This window comes from Apium graveolens, chromosome 5, assembly GCF_009905375.1.
Source record: "Apium graveolens cultivar Ventura chromosome 5, ASM990537v1, whole genome shotgun sequence".
Classification (NCBI taxonomy): Eukaryota; Viridiplantae; Streptophyta; class Magnoliopsida; order Apiales; family Apiaceae; genus Apium; species Apium graveolens.
The window spans coordinates 4690676-4712987 of NC_133651.1; the positions used below are offsets into that span (position 1 = coordinate 4690676).

The 22312-nt window shown below is 34.4% G+C and overlaps 1 protein-coding gene and 1 pseudogene across 1 annotated transcript; one reads left to right on the forward strand and one right to left on the reverse strand.

Annotated features, from left to right (window-relative positions):
* Window positions 1-886: 886 nt before the first annotated feature.
* On the reverse strand, window positions 887-3069 carry LOC141662051 (heat shock factor protein HSF24-like). Its single transcript, XM_074469102.1, has 2 exons — window positions 2466-3069; window positions 887-2136 (listed from the first exon to the last, which is right to left on the reverse strand). The coding sequence occupies exons 1-2, from the start codon at window positions 2667-2669 to the stop codon at window positions 1495-1497; spliced, it is 846 nt and encodes a 281-aa protein (XP_074325203.1). The 5' UTR covers window positions 2670-3069; the 3' UTR covers window positions 887-1494.
* Window positions 3070-3672: 603 nt separating this feature from the next.
* LOC141659678 (1-aminocyclopropane-1-carboxylate oxidase homolog) lies at window positions 3673-4457 on the forward strand (annotated as a pseudogene).
* The last annotated feature ends 17855 nt before the right edge of the window (window positions 4458-22312 follow it).

Here is a 22312-nt window from a genome sequence, read left to right on the forward strand (position 1 = left end):
TTATAGTGTAAATTCTAATTTCTAGAATATTATAATTGCAGGTCTTGACCACTTTAATTATGCATTACTAATCCTTTTAAATTAAGCAATGTAATTGTAAATTAGTAATGTCTTTATTAATAAATATCTTATTACTCCGGATTTATTTGACCAAAACTAAAAAAATTTACTCGACGCTGCAATATACATATATGTTAATTTTTTTAGTTTCTTTTTATAAATATATTGACAATATTTAATGAATTAACTTCAATATTTTTCTTTTTAACGTACAATGACTAACATGTCTGTATTCATTTAGTAAATACAAATTACATGACACATACAAGAAAATATGTATTATAATTAATGAGATATATTAAAAACGTTATGAACGTTATTAATATTTTACATGAAAATCATACACATTGATAAATGCTCAACTTGTATTTGATATGTTTTAGACGTTATACAATATTTATCAATAAGAAAACGATCAAGAATTTTACTAATATAATTTTATAGTGTAAAAAAAAACTAGAAAATGACCCGTGTCTCGCACAGGTTATAATGCTAGTACTATAAGGGATTAAACGAATAATTAATTACTGTACATGATGTTAATTATAATCAAGAGAAAATGTCGCTATTAAATCTTGGACGTGGCAAGAAGTGTGGTTTTTGGCCCAGAAACATTAAGAATTAAGGAGGAAGATGATTTTTACATATGTAAATCCCATGTGAATCATGGATCAAAGTATTGTCCCGCTTACTTTTACGTAATTTTATGTATTATTGTATATCACTTTGTACTTATAACCCACATATCTATGTACACATAAGTCGAAGTCTTTTAAGAAAAACAATCCCTTTATTTTTTGAAATGAGAATAAGGCTGTTCAGAATATACCCTCTGAGATATAAACTGTATTTATTGATTACAATTGATTAATTGATCGATGGAGCGAAAATATCATTTTGGAATCTGGATGGACAAGAATTACACGAAGTTTATCTTGTTTTTGTTGCATGATATTTTTATTCTCCAAGTTAGGTTCAGAAAACAAGTACAAATCAAAATAACATTTTGTCAATTTCGGGGACTCACTTTTCAAAACTAAACAACCAAATAGGCCCTAAAAAAGACTACTCTGTTCAAAGACGTGTTGAAGAACCGGAACAATTCCTAAATCCTAATTCCAAAGTTGAAATTTACATCTCTTTTCTTTTCGTGTTTTTCTCGTTTTCTTAGATTACTCCATGTCTTAAACGCAATTCAAATAGTTGTTCTCTATTTCCACAGAATATTAACACAATTTCTAGATACTTGAAAATAGATGATGGAGAACAACTCTCGTCCTTTCATTCCTTGTACAACAGTAAACTTATATAAACCCGACATGTAACCATACCTCCTCCACAATATACAAGAACTTAACCACCGCACCAACATCAGATCATAAGCATGTTCTGTTACTCTATGGACCAATAAACTTTACTCATCTTATTTGTCAATTAAGATGTTCCAACTTTCATCCACTCAGCCGCACCTCCCATTTTCATTTCTTTATTTCCATAACCACCATCACAATAATCAAATATTTCATCTCGAACCCTCTTTTTCGTTTTATTTTTCACCCACACCCCAAACAGCTTCATACACTCCCCATCATCGTCATCGTCATCTTCTTTACCCTCATTTACACTTTTGCCCCTCTCACCAACCTCAACAACAACATCACTGGACCCACTTCTTTGACTTATCATTTCTGGCCCCACCTTCATTCGCCGAGTCAAAAGACTAATTAACTCGTTACACTTCTGTTTTATCTGAGCGAGTTCTGAACTCAGTCTCTCATTCTCTTTTTTCAACTTGTTGTTCTCTTCGGTTATCACCTCGTATTTTAGTGCTTCGATTAACACCGTGTTCTTCGGGGATGAGGTGGTGGAGGTTGAAAATGAAAGAGGGTCCTCTCCGGAGTTCGTCGGAGTTAGAATTCCGGCGACAGGGCTGCCTGATTTTCCGGCGTCAGTAGTTATAGTTGGAGAAGGATTTGCACTTTTCCGGCGACGGATATCAACGAGAAGATCCTTACGGCCTCTCTTGAAATTTTGATTCGAGAATTCCCACTTGTCTGGTACAATCTTGCGAAAACCCTGAAAATGTAATTCGAGAACAAATTTAGATGTAAATAATCATTATTGATTTCGCATGCATTCATCCGATTTTTCAAAACTTCCGAATAAACCTGATTAGTTTCGATTTTCGAAATCTGTAACACGTTATAAAATGTCCGTATCATCATCATCGAATACTTTTTGGCAGAGCCAGAACTCGAAAATATTAAAATGTTAAAAAATATTTTATGATAGGAAAAAATTTAACACCGATCACACATATCATCCAAAATTAATTTAGTTAAATATATGTTCGATTTTCAAAAGTTTGTAGGATGTGAAACATACTAGAATAAAACTGAACTTACATAAGTGTTGAGCTGACGGACAAAGCTGGAGAAGTTGTTGTGCTTGAAATAAGCAGGCAACAAATCCTTAGCAAACTCGGCTGTTTTCCAGACAATGAAAGCTTCTCCAGTTTGGTTCCAGGACACGACTTGGTCCGTGTTCCCATCATCAACCAGCTGATATGTCTTTGTCAGAAACGGCGCCGCCGCCGATCGCCCCGTCATCCTTTGAACAACAATATATACTTTCTCCTAATTTTGGGAAATTAATAAAATTGAAATTGCTGAATGATCAAACTAATCTATGTAGAAGAGGTTTAGATAGAGCAACTAAAAAGCAGGAGAGCGGTGAGAAATTCCCAGTCCCAGCAATAAAAACCTGATAAAAAATCAATCGAATAAGCCAGATTGTTGTTAAAAGATTTGCTGCTTTCTTGATCCATTATTGTTTTCTTTGCACAAAATATACCATGCTTATTTTTACAACACTCTCTCTGTGTTTGTGTAGGGAAGTATTCTTGAAAGTGCTCTTCTTATCTTATATCGAATATGGATGAGCATGAAATTGAATAAAAAAGGGAAGAACGAGGAAGAAGAAAAGACAGTCACGACAGAAGAAAGTGATGGGATGTTCTAGAAATATTTAGAAACAATTGACATTTACTACTTTGTATTAAATATGCTATTAAAATTTGGGTGGGTGATGGAAAAGTGAAGAGGCTGCCAAATGTGTGAACTGGTCTCTACTTACATCCAGATTCGTTGCAATTTACTCTTCACATTCGTGTCTTAGCCATGTTTATTCCACTTTTTTGACTTAATTGCATGAAAATGGCCCCAGTTATAATTTATTTGCATAAAACTGGTTGAGTTTTAATAATCGACACCAGCATGACTCTTCTTTAATTTTTTTAACACACGATTGCATTCAGTCAACTGCATTTAACGGACGTTATATATTCTAATTTTTTAAATTAAGCAGAGGGCTAAATTGGTAAAATCATATTAATTACACACAACCCCTGTATATATATGCAAACCAGAGGGCATTAGAGATAATGAAGCATGGTTAGTGAATCCAAAGCTATGACTGCGATTGGCAAATGCTGATGACCTTGAATTCATAACAGTTGTTGCCACTGCAGCAGAAGAATCAAACCCGTATGCAGGTACTTTTCTAGCCGGAGAGAATGCGTTGTTGGATGTGTAACTCGCCCTGAGTTGTGGATTCATGTTTTGGCTACGCAACTGATGACTAGTTGGAGATTGCATTTGGGGTGACAAGTATTGGCCCTTGTATGTGTGGCCAAGAAAAAAATAGAAATCACTACATACATTTTCCGAAAACATTAGTAGGTGGTCACTAATAGTTCCATGGAAGCACCACCGTCCATCACATCTTACTCCGACCGCCAGAGAGCACTACAAGCTTTCGATGACACCAAAGCTGGGGTAAAAGGACTAGTAGATGCCGGAGTTCAGAAGATTCCGGATATATTTGTTCATCCACCTGATACTTTTGACAAGAACTCAGGTGACAAGTGCAAATAAATTACCATTCCTATTATCGACCTTGGATGCCTAAACAATGATCCGACGAGTCATCAAGAGATAGTTGATTAAGTGCGTTCTGCATCAGAGACATTTGGTTTTTTCCAAGTTGTGAATCATGGGATTCCAATGACTGTCTTACAAGAGATGCTTCAAGGTGTACATAGATTTTTTGAGCAAGACACTGAGGTCAAGAAACAGTTTTACACGCGTGACTATACGAAGAAAGTGGTGTATAATACCAATTACGATTTTTTTAATTCACCCGCAACTAACTGGAGAGATTCATTTGCCTGTTTTATGGCTCCTCCTCCTCAACCGGGCGAATTTCCAGAACCATGCAGGTATGTCTAATACAAAATGGTAATGTTAATCTTTATGTTAATGTTAATATGCATACATCTTACATTTTCAAGATCAGATAGGCGGACTCCAAATTCTTCACCACGACCAATGGATTGATGTTCCAAAATAGACAGAGTAAGTCTATTGTTTTCTTGGCCACACATATGTGCCAGTAATTCAATGAACCAACTCCACCGGCCTCAACTCCTCCTTTTTATGAGCAAAAAAACACACTTTCCTCCCACATCTAACCTCATCCTTACAAAGCCTAATCTTATACTGAGCAGGAGTAGCCAAGACTCGAAAACCCCATGTTCATACTCACAATCATCCCCTTTCACACAACTCTCTTTCTTAAACTCGAAACACGGCACACAACTATAACTATACTTACTCAAATCACGCCTCCTGACATTCTCACCAGGATGAACAAAAGGACACTCAGTCCTGTCCAATCATGAGTATACGCCCTCGAACACGGCTTCACTTTAAAACTATACATCCTAAACTCATCACTTCCATAAACTCCAACATTCATCAGGCAACATTACATCACTCACACTCTCCTTCTCAACACATTATGGAATCTCGGTATCTATATCCTTAAACCCTCCTAACAACATTTCAAGTTCTTTCCTTTTACACAAACTCGTAAACTTACAATCCCATGGAATCGCGTGAGATGTCCGTAAAATATGCAGGACTCAAATTATTTGGTTATAGAGATACACTATATATATGAGGATAATAGCAGTTAAAAATAAGCATTTCCTAAATTACCCTTCTGATTTAACGTCTGTTAGATGAAACTGACAAAATGCAATCGCGTGTTAAAAAAATTAAAGAAGAGTCATGCGGCTACCTATTATTAAAACTCAACCAGTTTTGTGCAAAAAAATTATAACTGAGGCCATCTTCGTGCAATTAAGTCTTTTTTATAACATGCTTTATATGCACCTCGTCTGATTTTGGAGAGAACACGATATCTCATCACTGTAATTTTTCACTCAAATCCATATACAAGAAATCAAAAGTAGGATCTTGATAGGTAATTCTCTAAAATCCATGTTTCAATCACGATTTAAATTCGGGGAGTATATTGATCATATTTTATAAATACATTTTTATATTTTTTTAATTTTTGCGAGGTACTTTCATATATTTTTTTAAAAAAATTATTGATAATAAAATATAAAATTTTATTTAGGGGGACGTGTCTCACGCACCCCTTACTAGATTTTCCCATGTTCTCAACTTATTAAGAGGACCACTTATGTTATTTACAAGAAATGTAACTAATACAAATCGTAGATTAAGTAATGTATAAAACGAAGATTATGAAGAAGAACTCCATTAATGAACTCACTCTCAATGTTTACAGGCTAAGTTATTGTATCATTGTGTGTGTGTTACAAGAAAATGTGTTTGATTTGTGTCATTTTCATACTAGTTGTTTCTATATTTATACAAAGACGAAGTAAATACAAGTTAGTTGTTAAGCTGAGCTGTCAATATATATGCTAAGCTGTGTTTTTATCCGTTATTAATCTCAATATTTCCCCTCAAGTTGGGAGGTGATGAAGATGGAAGTGAAGACACACCCAACTTGGATAATATTTCTCGAAAATGTGGAGAATGGAGGATTTTAGTCAGGATATCTGCAAGTTGATATTACGTCGGGAGATAAGATAATTGTAATAATCCTTGCAAAACCCTGTCCCGTGTAAAATGACAGTCAATTTTAATGTATTTCGTTCGATCATAAAAAATCGAGTTCTTTGCAATGTAAAGTGCAGATTGATTGTCACGGTGTAAAGCAACCGGTTTAATATTGGTAACCCCCATTTCTTCAAGTGAACGATTCAAGTGATCTCAGAAGATGCAGAGGCCATTGCCCTGTATTTAGCTTCCGAAGAAGCGCGTGAAACAATGATTTATTTCTTGGATTTTCAGGAAACTAAAGACTTCCCAAACATGAGTAAATAGCCAGTGATAGATCGTCTAGAATCTGGACAGGAGGCCTAATCGGAATCTAAAAAAAGCTTGAACAGATAGGGAATTTGTAGCTTTAAGTAAGATGCCTTGAGCCTTGAGTTGAAGTATGATTGACATATCGTAATGTATGATAAAGAGCCTCAAGATGATTAGTACGTGGGTGGTGCAGAAATTGGCTTAATATTTGTACTAAAAAGGAAAGTAATTTAATTTGCCAACTAGAAATGATATAGTTCCACATTTGGAAACAAATCACCAACTGAGTGACTAAGTTTATAGTGTAAAGGAAGTGAAGTAGAGGTTGGTTTAGAAATATCAAAATCACACATGGTGAGAAGCTCTTTAGCAAATTTTCTTTGGTTGAGGATGGTACCATTAGAAACATATCCCACTTCAATACCCAAAAAATAGTGTAAAATAACTAAATCTTTGATCCCAAATATGTAGTTTAAGTGAGATTTTAACATTGTAATCTCATAAGCAATATCACCGATGACAATAATGTCATCAACGTAAACAACTACAATGGTAATGAGAGTACCCGTTCGTATGATGAAAGAGACTATAATCATTTTTTGATTGACTATATCCCGATCTCAGTAAGGAGTTTAGCAAACCATTCTCGCGAGGACTTTTCAAACCATAGATCGACTTGATCAGACAACAAACTTTATTGCAGGGATTTGGCAATACCTTAAGGAAAGTGCATATAAAATTTTTATTGGAGAGTACCGTGTAGGAACGCCTTAATCACGTCAAGCTGGTAAAGCGGCCAATTTATGCTAGCAGCAAGTGCTATAAGACACTTTAAGGACCTCATCTTAATGAATAGGAAACACGTTTCTTCGTAGTCAATGATGTATTTTTGATTGTATCATTTAGCTATTAGGCGTACTTTGCATCTTTCCAGTGATCCATCTGCGTGTAACTTGACCTTATACACCCATTTGGATCATATAACTTTCTTCCGGAGAGGTAAGTCCACAAGTTTCCAAGTTTGGTTCTCAGTTAATGCCTTAATTTATTTGTCCATGACATCAATCCAAATTTGTTGACTAGAAGCTTCTTTATAGTTAGTAATAGTATTGAATGAGAATAGAAGGCTTTATGTGAAGAAACAGAGGTGTCATAGCTGACCAAATTACACTGGTGGGTATTGGATTGCAATTTGTCTACTTATCCAAGATTGCAATGATAAGAAGAAAGGTATTGATGGGGTTGTCTATTTCTGCTAAAATGTCTCAGAACAGGTTGTGAAGAATCAGCATTACTGTCGTCAGATGAGGATTGTTCTGAAATATCTGATTATGACTTGGTGGGTATATTTTCTGTTTGTGAAAAGTTTAATGATGTTAACCTTATTAGCAAAGGAAGTAAAAGAGTCAAAAAGTAAGAAATTGAAAATTTTATTCCAGAGTCACCCGCAAAAATAACATATGCAATGATGTACCAACCAGGAATACTGGAAAAGATTTGCAGATGTCAAGAAGAAATAATGAGCCACGAAAAGGAAGAGTATAAATGGGAAATAAATTAAGAATCAAAAGTATGATAAAGAAATTCTAACATTTTCTTTCAGGATATGGACACCATACCTGATAGAACTAAAGAAAAGAATTTGACAAGACGCTCATAACTTGAGACAATCTCTTTGTCCCAAGGGTGCGATAATGTACCAGGGTATAAAAGAAAACTTTTGCTGAAAATGCATGAAGAAATAAATTATAGCAGAGATGAATAAACGTTATATGTGATAAGAAGTTATGAAAGAGCATAATAAGACAAGTGAATTATTACGGTCGTGAAATTTTGCAGAATGAAGGTGAGAGCACCTTACTTAAATTTTGTACATGGACTTCCATGAACCATAATGAATTATAAAGCGATTTGGATTATTATCGTCGAAGTGACCAAATTAGCATACTTTCTTCTAATTAATAAAAGATTTTCACTCGATGAGCAAATTCATGTGTATTTAAATAAAATCATGATATGACACCGAATTCACATATCGATCGTATCGAACCGAGATTCTTGATGTAATTCTTAATTCATGAGGCAATTTCAGGAATGTGTGGAAATTAACATGAACGTGAGATCAATATACCATTTGCAAATAGATGTGAAAAGTAAGAGAACGATTCATGGAAATAAAGATATGCTATAAATATGTATATGGAATTTTTAAGATAATTGGGACGAGCATTTAGTATTAATGGAATCCTTCTATAACAACAGTTATTATACGAGCACCAAAATGGCACCTCATGAATCTTATATGGAAGATAATGCAGGTCTCCGGTAATGCTACGAAAAAACTGGCAAGCGAAAGATTTAGATCTAAAACTGATCTGACAAACATTAAAGAGCTTCGAATGTACTCATAAGCAATTATAAGCTAGGTTAATTAAACAAAAAAGGGCGTGGGAATGAAGTTGAAGAACCAGTAATGTTAAAAGTGTCTCATGAACACGATTGATTAGATTTAGCAAGAAAAAAAAACTTAGTTTGCATTATGTTGGTTCCTTTTTGAGATATTGAGGCGCGTGAGAAATGTTACATGCGAGTTGGTTTTATCGCCACCTATGCAATATAGTCATGGTGTGTTTTATATGTTCACACTTAAGATGTATAATCCATAGTCAATTCATATGTTGGAAACTCAATTATATTGGGTTTATGTTGAACCACTGATAGAATGTTATTTCAACAAGGGAGTGTCAGATATAAATCAATGTTGTGAGTAAATTTTTTATGGAGGAATCGTAAGGTTGAGCGGTCAACCTGAAAATTTGAAAGTGAGATACTCGAAAAGTATCATCACATGCTTTTAGCGTAATTCTGAGGACAAAATCCTTTTAACGGGGAAATGATGTAAGATCTGGGAATTTTATGACTATTGTATAATATATTAAATGAAATATTATGTGTTTATCTCGGTTTGAGATGTTTTTCTATCTTAAATGTTACGTGCTATATGTTTAATGTGGTCCTGTGAGGGTAAGAATATTTTTTTGGATATTTTGTTATATGTTAAAACTTAATTATATAAAATTTTACGCTACATGGATTGATTTTGATGACCTGTATTTTGTATAGCGTATTTGGAATTGTTTTAAGTGAGTCACTCGTTATATTTGTTTCCAGGGTTTATTATTAATTTAGAAATTGTTTTATTTTATAAAAAATTACCGGATCGGGCCCACACCGAGACGTCAAAGCCCACGAAAATGATAATTTGAGTTTTATAAAATTAAGGGTCTTTCAAATAGTTTATAGTTTCACATTTTTGGAAAATTCATTATTTTTGGGGAGTTTTGTATAATTTTTATATTTATTCAAAAATAATAATTTAAAATATATTCCCCATTAATTGTTATTTTGGGCTAGTTAAATAAAATTTTAGGTTAGAAAGAATAATTATATATATAGTATGTATATGCATACCTTGACCCCCACTTTCATTTCCACCAATTTTAACATCTCTTTCTCTCTCATCTCCTGTCTTTCTCTTCCGTACATATTTATATATCTAACAACTTTAAAAATTCATATCTTACAAACCTTTCATCCAAATCTGAATATCTATATATAAAAATGACCAACTCTTCGATATATACGCATAGACATATATATTGCAAGCTTTCGAGAAGAAATTTTTCTAGGTAGATCTTCCATTTTAATTTATTTTTGGGCTATACAAAGGGAGTTTGATGATGCAGATTAATCTACAAGACAATTTAACACGTGTGTATCTATGTGTATTAATTTCAGATTTTTCTAGAAATATTTTTCGGACATCAGAAAACCTCTTGGGGTGACCAGAAGCACTGTTGGGGTAAGAATTTCGAGATTTTGATTTTGTTGTACTTAGTTATATTATAGCATGTTAGTGTATATATAGTAATTTCAGAATTTTTAGAATTCGTTGGAAGAGTCGTTGTTCGTTGTCTAAACTCAGAAATTTATTCTTCTTTCAATAAAAATACTTTCAAAACCTAAATTCTTTTGTAACGAAAAGGTCGATTATTTTAAAAACACTTATGAGTTAGATATTTTTGAAATGTCGTATATTGACCCGATTTCAATTTTAAACACATTGAGCTGCATCTTTTGACGAACTGAGTTATGTGTTACGTGCCTTATGTGTTTACGTGCTATGTGAATTGTGTGTCCACGGGTCTTTCAAATTTTCTATAATTAGATATGATCATTATCTATTATCGTCGGGTGGGTAGACGATAAGGATATATACATAGATTAGACAATTATATATGGTTGATTGATTAAAATATTATCTTTATGATAGATACACATAGTTCGAAGTGTTCAAGGCCAGACTGAGCGAGTAAGAGTAAAGCTTGTTCATATGTGAAATCGAAGACGAATAGACTCAGAGATGAGGTGGTCTAAGCAGAACATAATGAATGACGAGTAAAGATCAGAGAACCAGTTGTTTAGGTCATGGATAGACCAGAGCCGATCTGAGAAAGATTTATGTGGCATATGGTTAAGGATCAGATGCATGATCAATTAAGGCAAGTATTTATCCCATATTCGAAATCCAGAATAGTTAAATATTTTACATTTCACCGCAATAAATCTCACTCATGTCAGTATTTCTTATTCTTGTTCTTCATTATTAATTATTGATCTATTGAGTAAATACCTATTGCTCTGGGTTATTTGTGAACCCTAAATTATAATATTTTTACCAAAATGATTATCATCAAATACTCTACGGACTAGATGGTTACGAAAGGGCCAGGGATGGACAAGACCCTATGATTTATTAGGCCTATGTGTGCCTGGGTGCCCGATATGATGGTGGGCCTGCGCGGATGGGTATAGATTGATACTGTATACCGACTAATCAGCGGAGTATAAAACATATGTTGGTTCTAGTGTATAGTCTAATTTATTGTTGATCGTCATTAACGACATTCCCTTTTGAAAGTTTCATGATTATAAAACCAAACAAGTAATTGATTCAGGAGATGAATAAATGAATTTTTGCTTGTTCTTTTTCAGAAAAAAATGAATCTATTATCGGCAGCCAATACGGGCCGATGTTTTATTCATTCAATGATTTAAATGAACAAAGACATTTATAAAATTATTTAAAAAATTATTTCCAGTAGTTTATTTTTTATATTGATACCTGGAAAACAAACTAAGTACTTTCTGAGCATTCTTGGCTCACTCTTACTTTGTTATTTTCTTATCCTTTCGGAAACACCTGAGGTTAACCGTAGATAGCTTGCAGTAGGCAGCGCATCGGAGAGATCCCAACTTCAGGAAGTTGGATATTTCAGAGCAAATGGGATGAGAAAGTTGGTAAAAAGGTAATGAAGTATGAGTTAGTTATAAAAATTTAGATGTTTTAGATTTTTGTTTCATATCATAACCTGTAAACGATCCAGAGTTGAGGGGTCATATGTATATTTATGTTAATATACAGGTTTATATTGTTTAAAGTTGTTTGCTGACACCCAATCCTGACCCCAGATTTAGGGGGTGTCACAGTACGAATATAATAACTAAAATTATAATATTCCATAATTGTATAGTTGTGAGTAATTGAATCTAGATAAAATTAGAGAAAAGATAAATTAATTAATAAACCTTGAATACTTATGGAGTTGCAGAAAGTAGAAAGATATGCAAAATTTGGTGTCTTGGAAGTATCTGATACATTATTTTATATTCATATATTATAATTATTATCTCAACTTCTTAAATGAATGCATATGTACACAACAAAGAACTAAAAAAATAGATTGTTAGGTAATGAATACAATACAGAGGGGGGGGGGTGAATGTGTTTTGGGTTATTTTTTGAGTTTTTTAAACTATTATGGAAGTAGTGAACAAAGTAGTCTAACTTGTGGAGATAATATATTTTAACAGGAATAATAAAACATGCACGTGAACACACTATCTTTCAAAACCCACTTAATTTTATATTAAAATCAAGTATGTCTTGCTACAAATTTATGGGTTCTTTGTTGATAAAGAACTCAGCTTCTCTCTTGAGAGTTGCAAGAATTTCTAGATCTATTTTGTTACAACTAAAATAAAGCATCCAGTATTTACTTTATAGAACAGTAAACAAAGGTTTTACACAGCATGCAATAACATGTACTAAACCCTACTTTAAGTTCACTAAAACTTTCTATTTCTGGCTTAGTGTATCTTTGTAAATCGTGCATGTATGTGACTTTACTTTGTCAGTTAATCTTGGCCTTTGATCTTGTACTCTTCAAGCTGCTTTTGTAGACTTTTCAAATCAGTGATTGATTTTTTTGTTGATTGATAATCTTGGATATTTAACTGGTCTGCATTCTGTACTTGAGTTTTGCATTGAGATCTCCAGTTTGTTATATAGAGAACTCGACATCTCGATAAGTATAATGGCTTATTGAGATCTTTTATTACTCTATAATTGTTTGACTTATCGAAGTCTCTAAGTTCTCTATAAGAGAATTTGGCTTGTCGAGATCTCTGAATTTCTGCATTTAGAAAAGACTTGCCGATATCTCTGAAATCTTTATAGGCATATTGACTTGTCGATATCTCTGAGATCTCTAGTGAGAATTTGACTTGTCGATATCTACAATCTTCACATCTTCAATTTGACTTGTCGATATCTCTGAGTTCTCTATTACAGAAATGACTTGTCGATATCTCCAATATTCATTTATTTGACTTGTCGATATCTTTGAGACTTCTTGATAAGCTGATTTTAATTTATCGATAAGTCATTCTGAAGTTCTCGAATGACTTCTCTGTAGGACTTAATCTGCGACTTGTAGATTTCTTGACCTAGAATATTTTCCCAAAATAGATTTATTCAACTCCAAGCTTCTTCACAATGTCTTTGAGACATGATCTTCATGATCTTCTTCAAGAGTTTATTTTTAGGCTTGAGATTGTTTACAGAAAAATACTCCAGTCTAATCAATTGATAATTTTATAGACTCAAGTACTATAATACAAAGTGCAAACTTAGATTATCATAGAACTTACTCAGGGCTGTCAATTTGACTTAGTCTTGTTATAGTACAGGCATGTCTTGCACAACAATCTCCCCCAATTTGTGAGAAGATTGCTTATTACAAATTCATGTCTGGTAACAAGACTAACCCCAAGCTACAATGAACAATTAGACTTTACTTACAAATTGACAGAAATATAACATTTATACATAATGAGTTTCTTAAGTTTAACATATACAATCATTAATTAAATTTTTCATCTCTTATTTCTTCTCCAATGAGGTCCTTTAACTTTACAAGTACTTCCAGTTCTTCTATGATTGGTGTTCCTCTTAGAGCTTCAACAAGTTTGAGTTTATCTACTAATGAATATCTATTCAAGAACCAACCCTAATTCTTGAGAATATGCCAACTTTGGTGTTGGGAAATTGTCCATCCTTGGTGATTCTGCTCATCCCCTTTGCTTTGAGATCTTCATATTTTTAAATATACATGTCTATCTCCTCAATGTACTTTCTTTTCCTCTCCTCACTTTCAGCCTTGTTTCTTGCTCTTCTTTCTTCCCTTTCTATCAACCATTCAGCCAAAACAGATCTTCATGCATTAGTTGTAGAATCTTTATCCTTTAGTAAGCTTATTGCTCTTTTGATCTCTGTGGGTGAAAATGTGTCCATTAAGCCTTTGACAAGAAATGTGAAAGTTTCATCCTGATAGTGAAGTTTGGTTGGTGGCTTGACAGAAGGTAGGTTTGAGATTTTCTTTAGAGATGTTTGGTTTGAGGTGATTGGTATTTTCAGAAGGGTGTTAGCAGTTTGTTTGTACAAGAATTTAGGCTTGAGGTTTGAGGTGGTTTGGTATTTGAGTTAGTTGGCTTGGAGGGTTGAGCTTGATTGATTTGGATTTTTAGGGTTTGTTGTTGTGGTTCTGAGTTATCTTACATTTTCTTCCTTCTCCTTTCATCCCCTTTCTTCTTGTCATCACCTTTCTTCTCATCTTGCTTCCTGTAACAGAATTACCTGTGACAGGAGTCACAGTTTTACTCACAGTTTGCACTATGGTTATGACAGGGTGTTGTTCTTCACTTGTGGTGGGAACCTCCAGTTGAATTGGAGGGGATTTGGTTGGGTTACTGTCATGTGTACCAGCCTCAAACCCTTGTGTTTCTTGCAGAGCACTGTCACATAAATGTGATGTACTTGCCTCTCCCATAGCAGGGCCATTGGCAATTTTACTCCTAGCCTCAATTGTTAGTGCAATTTCAGCTAGGGTTGTGAGGGGAGTTGTTTTTGTAACGGGTACCTCCATTTGAATTGGAGAGGATTTAGATAGCTCCCCCTTAGGAGTACTACCCTCAAACCTTACAGTTTGTGAAGGCTGATTTGAACATAAAGGTGCATCTGTAACTACCATGGGGTCTTCAGTAAAGACTGATGAATCCCCATATTTGTGATGGTGTCATCAAGGTTTACCCCATCTAGTAGCCCCTCACCATCTAAATTTGGAGTCTGGGTGGTGAGCAAGGTTTCTTGAACCAAGTCACTTGAGTGGGATTGCACTTGAGAATTAGATTCAAGTGCTGTATAGGAAGAAGAAGTTTTAGATAGAAGATTTTGAATTTCAGTATTGAGTGTTGGCAGCTCCCCCTGAATAGATGAGGGAGCTTCAAGGGATGTGCTCTACTTGTGTGTGTCATCCTTATTTCTCCTTCCATACACTTGAATTGCTTCAAGTGATGGTTGTGCAGACTCATTACATGATGCACTAGGGAGAGTGCTCTTTTCAATAGACACCTGTTGAGAGGATGCATCTAGAGTCTGTTTTTTTCCTATTTTACAACTACATCCTGTTGGGAGGATGCAGAGGTGGCTTGAGTGGTCATCTCTAAGTTTTTAGCCTTATTTGGTTTCTTGACCAGGGTTGACTCTATATGTATGTCATCCTCACCACTCTCATTGATAATTGGTAGGGGTGTCTGCTTTCTCTTCTTTTTACTCACTTCACCCTTTTGAGATGATGAAGTGGTTGGTTTCCTAGCAATTACTGGTATAGAAGAAGGGGTTTCAGTATTGGAAGGTCCCTACTGGTGTTCCTATGTTTGTACTTCCACAAGTTCAGGGACCATTATTGTACTAGATTGTGCATTTGTCCTCATGCCAGGCATGGGGTAAGGGTAAGTCTTAAACCTCTTCATCATGAATGGAGTGATTTTGAGACTTACAGTTACCTTGTTCTTTATAAATAGTGATCCAAATAGAATTTTAGACACTTACTTACAATTGCCTATTAATGTTCTATCTACACCATCTATCATATGTATGTCATTTACTTTATAGTTTAAAGCAGACATAATGAATCTAGGAATAAGTATTTCCTTACCTCTTGATGCTAATGGCATTGTGAGCCTGGTGCTCAATTCCTCCAAGATGTAGTGTCCTACATTGATCTGTTTGTTGTGAGCCATTGAGTAGACCAGCTTCTGGACAACACTAGAAATGTTGTCAAACCCAGACTTTCTGCAAGTGAAAGCTTTTATTACTAAATCAAAGAGAAAAGACCATTCTCTCATCAGGTTCTTTTTGTTCATGCTTGCCAGATTAATCTTTTCAGAATAATTGATGAAGTCTGTGAATTCATAAAGCTCATCCTGAGTTGGAGCCTCCACCAGCTTTTCAGTAGGTATGCCTAAAGCCATGTTGACATCATTCTCAGAGAGCTCCACTTGTTGGCCCTTGATTGCATAATTTATCACAATTGCTGCAACCTCATTCTCATGCACCACTGTTCTTGTCACTGTTGTAGTCCAGAAATCCCTTAAAAAATCCAAATAGAGTAAAGGATTAGCAGTAAGAGCTCCCACATAGTATGTTTCAGATAAAAACTTCAGAAAGCTTTTGAAAGCTTCAGGTTCTTGATTTGCATCCAGAAATGCAAGAAAGTTGGTTTCTTTTAGGATAAAGGGTACAATAGTGTTTGATGTCATTGAGGAGAGTATGAAGTTTAGTGGGTAAGAAAAATTGAAGAGAAAGAGTTCAAAACGAGAGAGAAATCGGTTTAGATTTGAAAATTCTAGGTCACTTAGATTTCTCGAAGGCGTAAGTATGTGTATGTTGAGATGTCTGAGTATTTATAGTAAAAGCAAATGACTTATCGAGAACTCAAAAATAGACGTTTGGAATTTGCTTATCGATAAGTCATTTTGAAAAGAGAAATACATATCGAGAAGTTATTTTAATTTACTCTTTTAGAGAACTAAAACTGACTTGTCGAGATGTCAAATAGATACTCAATTTGTCCTAAATGGACTGATTTGTTTCCAATTTTTATTTGAATGAATCAAAATAAAATCAGAATAATTTTATCAAAAGTATTTTACCAAGATAATTTATTAAATTAAATTATCTCAGTTCTGAGTTATTTATAAGTCTAATAAAATACTTGTAGAGAACTCTGTGAGTTAACACTTATAGAGAACTCTACAATGACTTATCGATAAGTCATAATAAAGCTTTTCGAGAAGTCCCTCGAGAAGTCAGAAAATTGACTTATCGAGAACTCACTCGAGAAGTCTTAAAATGACGTGTCGATAAGTCAATTAGACTTATCGAGAACTCGGTTCTCTATATACTTTTGATCACTTTGACTCTGCCTTGTACTAATTTTACATATTGAAAATGTAAATCAACATTTAGAAAGTTTTCTTAAAATTTTGAAAAATTCCAAGCTAAATGAAAAATAAAATGAAGAATAAATATGCAAAGAAATCTGAAATATATATAGTTCATATTTCAGTTAATTTCCAACTAAATCAAATTAATATTGATTTACTAGAAATTAATCTGTTGCAAAATATTAGCTGAGTTCTTGCCTTAGGATGAAGAATTTAACATTCCAATTTCACCTACAAGTCTAGTGAAAGTTTCTTCATCCAAAGGTTTAGTAAAAATGTCAGCTAATTATTTTTCTGTTGAAACAAAAATGAGCTCAATGGTACCATTTGCAACATGTTCTCTAATAAAATGGTACCTTACATCAATGTGCTTTGTTCTAGAATGATTAACTGGATTAGCCAAAATAGATATAACACTAGTATTGTCACACATAATTGGAATTTTGTGCAACACTATGCCATAGTCCATTAGTTGATTTCTAATCCAAAGCACTTGAGCACGGCAACTTCCAGCAACTATATATTCAGCCTCAGCTGTGGAAATTGACACATATTGTTGTTTCTTGCTATACCAGGATACAAGTCTTTGTCCAAGAAATTGACAGCTTCCACTAGTGCTCTTTCTGTCAACCCTGCATCCAGCAAAATCTGCATTTGTGTATCCAACAGCTTCAAAACCAGTGTCCTTAGGATACCATAATCCCAAGTTTGGAGTTCCCTTCAAATATCTGAAAATACTCTTCACAACCATCAAATGTGATTCCTTTGGATTGGCTTGAATTCTTGCACACAGACATGTAGCAAACATGATGTCTGGTCTATTTGCAGTTAAGTACAACAACGATCCAATCATTCCTCTACAGCTTGAAATATCTACACTTTTGCCCTTTTTGTCTTCATCCAACTTTGTAGCTGTAGACATAGGTGTAGATGCAGGTGAACAATCAACCATCCCAAAATTTTCAATAGATTTTTGACATACTTAGTTTGGCTGATGAAGATTCCGTCACTTCTTTGACTGACTTGAAGTCCAAGAAAGTAACTCAATTCCCCCATCATACTCATTTCATATTACCTCTGGATAAGCTTGGAAAATCTTTGACACATCTTTTCATTTGTAGAACCAAAGATAATATCATCCACATAAATCCGAACTAGGATCATATCATTACCATGCTTCTTGTAGAAGTAGGTCTTGCCTATTGTTCCTCTAGTGAATCCATGTTTGATTAAGAATTCTGACAGTGTATCATACCAAGCTCTAGGTGCTTGTTTTAGTCCATAGAGAGCCTTGAGTAACTTGAATACAAAATTTGGAAATTCTGGATCTTCAAAGCCAGGTGGCTGTTGCACATAAACTTCTTCTTCCAACTCACCATTAAGGAAGGAACTCTTGACATCCATTTGATATACTTTAAAATTTGAATGTGCAGCAAATGCAAGACAATCCTTATTGCTTCGAGTCTTGCAACTGGAGCAAAAGTTTCATCATAGTTAATTCTTTCCTCCTGTGAGTAGCCTTTTGCAACCAACCTTACTTTGTTTCTGGTAACAATTTAATTTTCATCCATATTGTTCCTGAACACCCACTTTGTTCCAATTACACTTCTGTTCTTTGGTGCAGGAACTAACTCCCAAACTTTGTTTCTTTCAAACTGATTGAGCTCCTCTTGCATAGCAGATATCCAATCAGGGTCCATTAGAGCTTTTTCAGTTTTCTTAGGCTCCATTTGTGACAGAAAGCATGCATGAAGGCATTCATTAGTAGTAACACTTATAGTCCTCACTCCAGCAGTAGGATCACCAATAATTGCATCTCTAGTGTGACTTCTATCCCACTTTCTGGTGTGAGTTTGTTGACTTGTGCCTTCTTCATCTCCTTCAGTGGTATGACTTGCAGAACTTTCTATTGGGTTCCGATGCATAAAACGCAGTGGATAAACGTAAATAAAACAAAATTTTCGAAACCCAAAAACAGGATCCATGTATAATTGTGGGCAGATTATGGAGATAACGAATCATACCTTTCAAGAGCCTGACTTTCACGAACTCAACGGAGATCCTTGCTATCACACTTTGTGTCTACCTCTCGGAGAAACACCTTTATGGTATCCACACGAGCACTTCCAAGAACGTCTCACGAACTTGACTACGGAATGGATGTACTAGCCTCCTTCTTGACGATCCGAAATTGCCTCTGCCTCTCTTTGCTGCTAGGGTTTTTCTTCATAATGTACCCCCTCTTTAACCTATCATTATCTATTTATAATGGCTGATTAAAAAGGCCCATAACAGCAAAGCCCAACCCTAGTAGGTATTGGATTAAATAATAAAAACGAATTTCTATTATTTAATTAATAACTAAGTCATACTTAATTATTATGGGCAAAAACATTCCTTTTAATTCGAATTTATATTATCTCAATTAAGTCTTACTTAATTATAATAAAATTCGAATAATCATTAATTAATTTAAATCCATAATTTAAATTAACTATTCCATTAAGTGCTCTATTTGTGCGACCCTATAGGCTATTATTTAATTGGCAATAATTTTATTCTCTAATAAAATTATAAACAATGAGCGGTATCTAGTAATACATCATTGTTACCCAATTAAATAATAATTAAATCGTGATTAGATAAAACCTTTCATGATTAATATTTTTCGTGTAATATAATCCCTTTAACCATACATATTATAGATTAAACTCGAGACATGTATTTAGTCATCCTCTTCAACATTTAATCCGGGTTTACTTGATCCATGAGTAGACTATCAAGACAAATCATAATTTGAGCATGACCATGCTTTTATAGTCTCACTCAATCAAGAGGTCAATAATATCTCTCCTAATTATATGAGGGTTAAATCATTTATCTATGATTCATATTTCTCATACGACTCATGATATACCCGATGTCCACTTTTATCATCACCCGATCAAAAGTAACTTTTAATGTAGTCAAAGTATATTAGTTCTCGTATAGAAATATAATGATTTCAAGTCAAAGGATCGTTACACCATTATCACTGTGAGTCTTTCTTATGACTTTATTAAACATGAAGAATCTTACTGTGGGTCTGTCCAGTACCATGTACTCTCACATGTACCTATGTATTGACTTTAGTATCCCCATACTTATAACCAATGAGATGTGGTTATCTTGTCAAACAACATACTAGTCTATCTATGTATTATTATTGTCCTATATAATAATACTCGACTAGGGACCTTTAAGAATATGATATATTATATAATCTCAAGTTCAAGTCATGTACTTAAACTATACAATGTATATCATGATTCTAAGGACATTTATTATGCTAACAAAATATCGCAGTAATTAAGTTCATAATAAATACATTTATTGAATGATCAACTGACATAAAGATTTAAAAGAATAATGTATTGCCTCTAGGGCACCTACACTAACACTTTCTTCTCTTCCTCCCCCTGAGTTTGTGCTATCAAATTCAGGTGTTTGAGATGAGCTTCCATTTTCATGGTTCATTTGTCCACTAGTGTCTTCATCCATTATCTGTTGTGTGTTGATTTCAGCTTCATCTTCAGAATCACTATCAATTTTAAGATTTTTAAATCTAAGGACTTCGGCTTCATTGTCATCAAGGCATTCCAAGCCTAGACATTTGTCATAATCAAAAGTAATATTTGTGCTTTCCATAATTTTCTCCTGTTTAATCACATAGACTCTGTATGCAGTTCTCTCAAATGAATATCCCAGAAAAATTATTTCAAAAACTTTAGAGCCAAAATTTCCCACATATTAAGAGTTGTCCTTCAAAACATATCACTTGCTTCCAAACACATGAAGATACTTTACAATAGGCTTTCTTTTAGACAGGATTGAGTAGGGTGACTTGCCAAGATTCTTGTTAATGAGATATCTGTTTTGAGTATAACATGCAGTGTTCATAGCTTCTTCCCAAAAACTTGTTGACAACTTTGCATCTTGCAGTATTGTTCTAGCAGCCTCCACTAGTGTTCTATTCTTTCTCTCAACTACCCCATTTTTCTGAGGTGTTCTAGCAGCTGCGAATTCTTGAACAATGCCTTTGTCTTTACAGAATTCAGTTAAGGCTGCATTCATGAATAATGTTCCATTATCACTCCCAAATCTATTCACACAATTCTGATCTTCATCCTGCTTCTCAATCTTCTTGATGTGCTCAATTATGATGTGTGAAGTCTCATCTTTGGAGTGCATAAATTCTACCCATGTGTATTTTGAGTAGTCATCCACCATCACAAATGCATATCTCTTTCTTGAAATTGACAGGACATTAATTGGTCCAAATAAGTCCATGTGAATAAGTTGCAAATGTGCACTTATAAAATTCACAGTTTTACTCTTGTGGCTTGATCTTTTCATTTTTCCCTTTTGACAAGCATCACAGACTTCATCTTGAGCAAACTCCAGATTAGGCATGTATCTCACTAACTCCTTTTTGACTAGAGTGTTGATTGCCTTGAAATTCAAGTGAGATAGCTTCTTGTGTCATAGCTTGCTTTGCTCTACAGATGCCTTAATGTAAAAGCAACAAATTTCATCCTCATTTGTTAAGTCCAAGTCTGCAACAAATAAGCTTCCTTTCCCTGCTCCTTTCAAGGCAACTTCACCAGTCTTTTTGCTGATAAAAATGCATTCTCCTTTGTCAAATGAGACCTTGAATCCTTTGTCTGCAAATTGACTAACACTAAGGAGATTCACTTCAAGATCAGCTACTAGTGCTACATCTTCAATGACAACATTTCCAAAAATCAATTTCCCATATCCCATTGTGAACCCTTTGTTGTTGTCTCCAAAAGTCACTAATGGGCCAACCTTCTCCTCAAACCGTGATAGCGGGGCCATATCACCTATCATATGTCTTGAGCATCCACTGTCTATGATCCATATGACTTTCTTCTCTTTGCCCTGCACACAATGAGTATTAAGTATGTTTAGCAACTCATGCAGTATTGGGTACTTTCTTCTTGTTAACAGATTTGATAGAGGTAGAGTTTGATGATTCAGAAAGAATAGAGTTCATTGAGTGATGCACATTGTCCTTTTTAGCTGAAGACTCAATATTGATTTCCTTAAGATCAACTCTCAGCTTGTGGCAACTTGTCACTACTTTCATGTTGCAAGGTATGCAATTAAACTTATCACATAATGAGTAGAGATCTTCGGTTTTTGCTTCATTGTACTTGCATGCTCCCACTCCTGGCTTACTAACAACCTTTTTCCAAAGGTGAGTTAGATGATTCACATAGCCACATTTTTGACATTGTTTTCTTGGAGCA